General features: G+C 32.1%; 1 protein-coding gene across 1 annotated transcript; it reads right to left on the reverse strand.

Moving 5' to 3' along the window:
• Positions 1 to 100: 100 nt before the first annotated feature.
• Positions 101 to 7,498, reverse strand: LOC112749914 (tyrosyl-DNA phosphodiesterase 1). Its single transcript, XM_025798346.3, has 15 exons — positions 7,124 to 7,498; positions 6,838 to 7,050; positions 6,488 to 6,700; positions 6,256 to 6,316; positions 5,726 to 5,802; positions 5,375 to 5,632; positions 4,792 to 4,881; positions 4,526 to 4,660; positions 4,231 to 4,380; positions 2,065 to 2,168; positions 1,258 to 1,311; positions 1,037 to 1,127; positions 881 to 961; positions 675 to 810; positions 101 to 601 (listed from the first exon to the last, which is right to left on the reverse strand). The coding sequence occupies exons 1-15, from the start codon at positions 7,334 to 7,336 to the stop codon at positions 531 to 533; spliced, it is 1,947 nt and encodes a 648-aa protein (XP_025654131.1). The 5' UTR covers positions 7,337 to 7,498; the 3' UTR covers positions 101 to 530.
• Between the last annotated feature and the right edge of the window lie 2,044 nt (positions 7,499 to 9,542).

Consider the following 9,542-nt stretch of genomic DNA (forward strand, 5'->3'; position numbering starts at 1 on the left):
TTACCGACAATTAAAAGGTACTATTAAATTGAAAATTTTCTCCCACAACTATCAATTGGTAATGCGACTTAGCATTGACTAGTCAAAGTCAACAGAAATGTAAGTTTAATGTTCAATTTTCCACTTACTTATAATGTGAATAAATTAAACTTCATAAATATTCACTCTTTTGTACCCCCGGGGAGAGAAACCCGAAGAGAGAAAGAGCTAAGGCGTTATTTTAGCTAAATCATAAATCATTAAGAATATTCCCCTGGCAACTCCCCATCGATAAAGTTCCCACATAATTTTCTAGTACTTAGTTATCTAACCTTTGATCACTTTCAAGTAATTACAATTTAAAATTGTATTGAACCCTTTTTTCTTTTAGGTGATAGATATTGAACAATAAACACTACTAATGAAAAGAGAGAAAAAATGAAAAATGAGCGACCTTTGTCATAGATAACTCAATGCTGGCATGGTGCTAAGGAGGAAAGTGAATGGTACTATGTATATTTAGAGCAGAGCAGCAACAGCAAGTAGCAAGCTTACGTGCGTGGCCAAACTTGGCCATATACATCTTTCTTACTATATCGCCGATCCCAGGACCAGGGAACATCTGCATGAGAGAACAATAATTAGAAGACATACATAACAACTACTTTTTAACATGTGATGTGAGAAATACTGACCTTGTGAGGAATAAGGTTGGGGAGGGAGCTCGTAAGGAACAGGTAACGGAATGGTCAGTTGAGATGTTGAGTGTGTTTGCTCCCTTCTCAGCCCACTTAGGCTAACTAGTTTTGCTTTCTTCACTTCATATTTATCCTGTAATTCTTAAATGTCAGCATCGGAGTTCTTTTCCCTTCCTAGCACCAAACCATATCAAATAAGCTACCTCAGTTTGTGTAACATTACTGGTACATGAAAATCCACCACCAGCCCTTTTAAGCATCGTTGGTAGAAAGAGCACTCCCAACTGAAATGAAACGAGATCAATTATACAAATATTCGGGATTCTTTCTTGTGTCTGACAAATGACAAGGATACGTACCTCGTATGAGCGAATCATGAACTGAGTATTATTCTTCTGAAGAGTTCCCCAGGCAGCTTTGCTAAGATTTGCTGAAGTCAACAAGAACCAACTATTTGGGAAGAAGGGAGTTTCACAAGTAAGCACGACTTAGCATTGCAGTAAATGATATAAGCATCAAAGTATTCAAACAAACAAAAGAGAAATTGAACTGCATAGAGTTGATCCTGTGAAGCTCTTACGCTAGATTCTGACCACTATAACGAGTGAAAGTCTTTATATGGGGCATAGCACGGCTGAAACATAGAAAAAGCACAAGAATAACTATTATAATTTGTGAGGCACAAATGTACATCTTCTCGAATAAAAAATTGTTAGGCATAGTCAGAATCAACAAGTTGGACTTTTCTACTTCACTATGTGGGGCTTTAGAAACTAGAGCCAAGAGGCTTGGGAGGAGGGGGGTTTCTAAATAATACTTTCTATTGAGAAGGAAACAGATCATGCCACAAGCGGTAAAGCAAATTTTTCCATATATAATTGATCACGGTTTTCTTTACAAGGGTTGCAAAGGTAATTATTATAGTCTGAGAGAGTTATATCAATAGGTAAACATTTCAATTTAATTAGAAGGCTACAAGAGCTTTAATACAACAAAAACAACAGAAACTTCATTCCACTAGGTTGAGTCGATTACAAGGATTAAATGGCAGTATAATGTTTGATCATGAGTCAGGTGTTTATATTAAAGAGCCATGGCCCTATAGTTTTTTCTAGGTCTCCTCCACCAGACCACCACTAGCTATTGGACCACTTCTGGTTGATCTTATTCTTATTGGGACCTCCTTGGGTATTCTCCACTTATGTTCATACCATTTAAAGCAAGAATGCACTATCTCTACACAATAAGTGTTACTCCGTCTCCTCCTCTAGTGTCTCATTCCTAATCCTATCTTGTCTATGGCTTAGGATCTAAAGTTTAATGAAGAAGAAAAGTTAATATCAACTAGCCCTGGTGTAAATTGCATTGTATGATAAATCATATTTACCTTCGACCAGTATGGTCTGCTTTCCATTTGGCCCAATACTTTTTGAGAAATGTTTTCTCCACATTTTTAAAAGGACTTGGAATTGCATTTCCAGCAGCATAGCCCTGAGAACAAACAAAAGGCAATGAAGCTGTCTGGAAAGAGCACTTAAAGATTCAATTATGAGACAAACTTAAAATCCACGCATTAAAAATTGAAAATAAAATAAAGCCCTCTGCATTAAAATTTGACTATACTAGTATTTTTACCCGTAATGTATACATTTTTTAAAACTCACTTTGTTCTGACAGTATAGATTATGCATGACACAAAAGATTTATAAAATCAAACTTCTTTTACAAAAAAAAAGTCGTACATTGACAAAAGTCTTTAGCTAAGAAGACTAAGGTATCTATAGAAAAAAATCAAATAATAAGATTTTTAGTTATTATTTTTATATGAAAAAATCTAATTTTTTATTAATAATTAATTTTAATATTCGTTATCTAAAATTTGAAACAATTTAACGTGTATACTTTTACATTTAATTAGGTGTTAAGTCTGTTGCACAAATAGAAATAATTAATTTTTATTTGTTATTTAAAAATAATATTTTTTCTCTTTATATATATAAAAATATAATTAGGTATTAGCATAAAAAAATTATACTGATAGTTTTAAAATTAACTCAAAACTAATTTTTTAAAAATAATTGAATCTTGATTCTAACTTTTAATTATAACATTAGTATTCTTTCCAAATTATATGTAATAAATATTTGAAAGAAGAGAAATGAAAATATAGATTAGAAAGATAAGCGGTAAAAATTTAAAACTAAATAAAAAACTAAAAAATATGTATATAATAATAATAATAATATTTTTTATTTGAATTATATTATTTTGTTCATTTTATTTCTGCAGAACATAAAGGTAGAAAAAATAGAGAATGAGAGAAAAGAAAGAAAGATAAAGATGAAGAATGAGAGTGAAAGTTTGTTAATTTTGGAAGAAAAAAATTATTTTAATTGTAATAAAAATTTATCAGATAATATATTTTGATTTGTCAAATTACTAATATAAAATATAAATTATATATAGAGTAAAAATGGTAGAAAGAAATAGAGAAATGGAGAGAGATAGATGAGAGAATTTAGAAAGGGAATTTATTAATTTTGAAAAAAAATATTTTCGCTCAATTTTAATAAAAGTGTCATGTGACACATTTGATTATTAAATTAGATAGTAATATATGATACATAATATAGGTATATTTTAATTTCAATTTTAATATTTCAATTTTAATTTTAATGCAATTAAAGAATGTCATGTTGCACATTTTGATTGTCAAATTAGTAATTAGTCATTGATATTAATAATGATATATAAAATAGATAGAATAGTTAAAGGAATGAGAGAGATAGAGAAAGGAAGATGGAGGAGTGGAGAACTCTTTAATTTTGGAAGGAAAGATTTGATTTCAATTGCAATGGGGGAGTGACATGTGACACATTTTGGTTGTAAAATTAATATGGAGGAAGGAAGAATTCTTTAATTTTGAAAGAAAATATTTAATTTCAATTACAATGAGGGAGTGACATGTGACACATTTTGATTGTAAAATTAGTAAGGAAGAAAGGAAAATTCCTTAATTTTTGAGGGAAAGATTTGATTCCAATTAAAATGAGAAAGTGACATGTGACACAATTTGGTTGTAAAATTAGAAATATATAATAGAATAATAGATAATAGATAATATATTTCCAATCAAATCAACTTGTCACATGAACAAAATACCCCTACTGAGGTGACAGATTTAGACAGAAAAAGATACGGATTATTCAAAGAAACAAAAAAGCAATAGTTTATGTCAGAATTGGATGGTTCAGTTAGACAGTTTTAGGCAGTTAGGAATGGGATGTAACAGTTGTTTAGGCTTCCGAAAGTCTGTCTGGGATTTTAGAGTGAAGTTTAAGGGAGAGGAAAAAACACGCTCTAGAATCAGTGTGACTCTTAGTCAATTGGACTCTTGATTCACTTGACCAAGAATTCCATTGAATAAATATATTTTCTCAATTGTTCTCAGTTTATCTGTTCCACCAAACATTCTATAATAAAACCTTCAAATCACCATGAAAAGGAAATTTATATTTCAGAAAATATAGATTCAACCTTAAAATTACAGCACCTCTAAAGAGCATCTGACATCTTCTACAGTAGGCCAGATTATTTGAGGCTCCCCAAGACCAAGAGGTGTTTTATCTTCTGATAAACCAGCAGACATTGATGATGTCAACTCAGCCATCCATTTCTCATCAAGAGAGCCAAGGGAGGAGAACTGCAGTAGATAAGGTTAAGAAAATCAAGAAAACTCTGAAATGTGAATATTAATACTGCAGTTTTCCAAACTCTGTAACAAAATGATATATGCTAGATTGAGTGAAAGAAGATAGAATTTAGTGCAGCCTACACCCTAATAGTACCTGATAAATGAGTGGAGATCTTTTAAAATCATCGTCAAAAGTACACTCTTGGAGCAAAGAACGCAGTTTCATATGTCCCCACTTTTTAATGCCAGCACCAGAATGATATCCAGGTACAGATGCAATTAACCTAACCTGAAAATGTACCAACATAAATCAGTGTACTTGACTATCTATTCAACTTTATGATACGAGATGATTAGTACTAAGTAATAACCTTTAAAGCTACATCATATAAATTTAAGAAAAATGAATGGAAAACAAACCATTGCATCACTATAATCAAACTTCTTGAAGAAAGATGGACATATACTGAAGTTTCCAAGGGAAGGAAGCTTAACAGAGAATTCTGGCCACTGCAACACCAAATACATTGCGATACGCACATTATGGATGATATCAAAGAAACAAGACTCATGACAATACCAAATTCATCAACAACATCGATGTTTTCTGCTAGTGAATATTTAACTTCCATAAGCCATATAAGTAGTCTGAAAAGCAACAAGTTTTCCAAATAAGCTAAGTTGAAAAACTCCAATGGCTACAGTGAAATTTCTAGAAGACAGTAAATGATATAATTAATCAAAATCAAAGAGAATTTTTTGTTCTCTTTTTTCCAAAATATAAAGTAAAAATGGCATCGTGGATTTTTTGTAGAACACAGTATGATCAAATAAAATTTTTATCAAAATGTCAAGTAATTTCATGGAGCAACCAAGTGGTTCTTTAATTGCTATGAAATTTTAATTTTTCAGTAAAGGTATCAATTCTACTACATCAATTGATCAGGACAATTTTTCAGATGAGACTATCTTTCAGTAATAGCAGTATAATATAAATAAGTACCTTCAGCATACTGAGATATTCAACCAGGTCATTTTCAAATACAGATCCCTTGCTTAGACTGTTTTGATCTTTCCATGGAAAATCTTGCATCCACAAACCTTGGGTTTTATTATTCCAATCTACATATATTAAGTTCGCTGTATGCACAATCACCCTTATCCCATGAGGATATACAAGAAACATGGCCTTTGAATGATGTGTCCCAAATGAAATTGGCAATGGTGGTTTGTGCAGAATCCAGTTGGCAGGTTTACTTCTCTAAATCACAGAAGAGCCAAGTTAATATCTCATTTAAACATTCTTACAGATTCATCTTACAAATTGGTAATATAATTTAGATCTGAGACAAACCTTCAAATAATCAACCCTCCCATCACTCTCGCCATGAATAACTAACACATGGGGGACTTTCAAAAGTGCAGGACATGCTACACAGAGAAAACATAGAAAGCGAGAAACTTACAAAAATGAGATTAACGTGAAACCACTTCATTCAAAACGTACTCATGCGTTCACAAATTTTGGAATTCTGCTCCAGCCAATAGTGGTGCATAATCAAGAGATTATCATAAGTTAATAACTTAATATGCAAAATACAATAATATAGTTTTCCTTCAAAAGGTATAAAAGAGACAGAGCATACCATGAGCTGAATCATTGGTGCCACACACGCTATAGACTATAAAGAGGCATGGAATTATATATATGCATGCAACGGAGAAAAGTGATGATACAGTTATTACTGGACAAAAAAGGACCAACTTCTCAATGTGTTAAATTTGGAGTGCAGTTTCAAGAACAAATGAAAGTCAGACTGCAACAAGGCAAATTGGCAACACAAAGGGCAAGGAAAACACAAAGAGGTCCCGCAAATAACTCACCCGGAACCAACCAGTCAAGGTCTACCATGTAGTTGGAAAGGATGGCAACTAGAATATCCCCCTATCAATGGAAAGCATTGAAATTTATCAATAAGTAGTTCCAAATTTTTTGCCAGCTAACTATAATTATGTAATTGTGGTTCAATATATAGGTGTTTTCATGCAAAAATACTCTTGAACCAGTGATTGAGAGTGTCAACACTGCCCTGCAGTAGTCAATTCATTTTATTACCTGAATAACATCATCTATTGCAACACAAGAAGTATTTGCCCAAGGTGGTAGCTGCTGCACACGCAAAAGTCGAAAAGTGGAAGGTATTTTTTCAGAAGGGATATGGAAATTGCGAATAGCCTCTGCATTACTGTGTTCACCGGATTGAGAATGACCAGGCTTGCGTGCCGCTGCATTTCTTCCTTGCTCCTGACTGCAAGTCCCGTTCCCATCCTGAAAATCCACTCAACATAAAAGGAATTATTTCAACATCCCTAAAAAGAGAAAACTGATAGGGGCAGAATCTGCCTCCGATTACTAGTTAATGGAAATCAATATTCTTATATGATCATGAAGAAAGTAGTGAAAACCTGCGAAAGGCTGTGAGAAGCTTCCTTGTTTGTGGTGCCAGTGCCAGCTGAAGGTGTATTATCAGTTTTGGTGGCACCCGAAACTTCATATTTGAAAAGATGGTGTCCGGGAATAAGCTCAAGTATATCACCATCAGAAATGGCAGCATTCTCCTGAGAATTGAGCTTCCTTCTTTTGTTCCTGGAGTTAACAACGACTGGATTCGTGCCCTCCTGCGTCAGCAACACGAACATGAACAAAAAATGACGAATCCATGAAAGAAAAGTTAGTAGGAATAAGGAATACCACAAGCAGATGAGCAGATCCGTCGGAAGAAGCAGTTAAAGTGATGTGGTTGCGGCTAAGCCTCTTGTCGGGAAGAGGAAGAGGAATGTTGGCGCGACCAATGAGGTTAGTGCCATGGGAGATGGGTAACTTGGGAGCTGAAGGGTTTTCCTCCAAATTATGATTCAGGGGAACCAAGTATCCAACCTCAGTCTTAGGGTGAGAGAGAGACATCAACGAAGCTGGCAACAGCTTTTGGCCGATAAACCCTCAATCACTCAATAGTTAGTAGTGGCAGTGCAGGGCCGTCGTTGGTCCTAAGTCCCAACCCAGAAACGCCTCGTCGTTCCTGTAAAACATTAATCAAAAACCATCTTTTAAAAAGTTTGGATGCCATTAACTTGTTAGGATTTTTTATTTGTATGCATGACAAAATTTTAATGGTAAAAATAAAAGTATTAAAAAAATAAATTTTATTTTTTTAAAAAATATAATTTATATTAATTTTTAAAAGATTTTTTATTTAAAAAAATATTTTTAACGTAATAAATAAATAAATAAATATTTATATATTATTATTTTTAAATATAATTGTTAAATAAAAAAATATTTTTATATGAAATATCTAAATATAAAATTTAAAGTTATGAGAATCAAATCAATTAATAAATCGATTGAATAATTAATTTAATAGTCCAACTATAATTAAATTGTGATCGAACAAATTTAATTAAATATAAAATAAAATTATTAAAAATAATAAAATACAATAAAAATTTTAAATTTTTATATTTAAAAAGAAGATTTATATACTAATAAAATTTAAAATCTCATAATTTTACATAATAATTTATTTATATTTTATCATTAATCATTCACAAATTTAAATTCAAATATCAAAATTTATAAATTTTTTTATTGTTTCAACTTTCAAGTTACAACACTCGCAAAGTTAGCGGGTGAGGCGACCAGCTACAAGCCTACAACTCAATAGCAACCAAATCAAAATAAAACAACATGCCCAAAATAAATTAAACAAACTAATTCAAACTAAGCCATAACAAAAGCACCGAAAGGAGAGATGGCATGCAGCCTCATCAATAGCACATCATCGTATATATGCTAACAATTTCCAAAACAAATCCCATCTAACTTCACCCCTGGCAACCTTCACCATTTCTAAGAAATATAGGATATTCAAATCTCTTCATCACAATGACATATAATTTGAGCTGACAAGATATTAGCAGAATTAAAATTTAAAGAACTTAAAAATTAAAGATCAATTGAATATATTATGTAAAAGTTTTAAAATTAAATTTGATATGATAATCTTGGATTTTAAATAAAGAATTTTATTTGAAGTACTAGAAACAGATATTTCATCATCCAACCTTATTTTTAATTTTTTTTTAAATTATTATAAAATAAATAGTAAAATATTTTTTATTTTTAATATATTATTAATTTTTTATTTTCATCCTTAATTTATCAAAGTACATGAGTACATCTATAGAATAACTATTCTTTATAATAGTGTGTTTGTTTGAGGTGAAAATGGGAGGAAGAAAAAGGAAGGGAAAGAAATTGAAAGGAAAATAGTTATTTTCTCTTGTTTGGTTGAGGGGAGAAATGGGAGAGGAAAGAAAATGGATAGAAAAATATTGGTGGGACCCACTAATTTTCTTTCCCTCCAACAATGGAGAGAAAATGGAGAGAAAATTAATTCTCTTTCTCTACTTCCAATATTACCCCCTTACTTTTTTCAATATTTTTTATAATATAAGGGTAAAATTGTCTTTTTATATCATTTCTTTCTTTTTTATTTTCCTTTCATCCAAACACCTCTAAAAAAAATAAAAATCCACTCAATTTCTTTCCTTTCCTTTCTTTCATTTCTATTTCTTTCCTCTCTATTTCTTTCCTTCTAACCAAACATAGCCTTTAAAGAGAATTAAAATTTATAATTTAGTCTCTGTCATTCAAAAAGTATTTGATTTAACAGAATATTCTCTATTTTAAACATGTGAGCTGCACATGTTTCACAATAGAGACCAATTTGTAATTTTAATAAAAGTATGGAGACCAACTGGGTAATTTAACCATTTGAAAATGACCAAAAACTCTCTAGACTATCTGAACCCACCCCGCCCCTCCTCAACTCTCTCACCCTCACTTTCTCACTTTCCAAAATGACACCCCAACCCCAGCGCTCTCTGTCTCTCACCTCGGTTCACCGTCGCCCCGCCGGATCTACCGCATTTGTGCTCACGAGTCGGGTCTCGCCTCCTTCCTCTATCTCGCCCCTCATCCGGCGACTTTTTCTTCTCTTCCAATCCCAATACTGAACACCGATAAATGGAAGAGAACAATTCCAATCCCAAATATGCTCAAAGCAAACGATTCAATGTCTAAAAAAAATAGCAACAAATCAAGATAA

The sequence above is a fragment of the Arachis hypogaea genome, chromosome 15, assembly GCF_003086295.3.
Source record: "Arachis hypogaea cultivar Tifrunner chromosome 15, arahy.Tifrunner.gnm2.J5K5, whole genome shotgun sequence".
Lineage (NCBI taxonomy): Eukaryota > Viridiplantae > Streptophyta > Magnoliopsida > Fabales > Fabaceae > Arachis > Arachis hypogaea.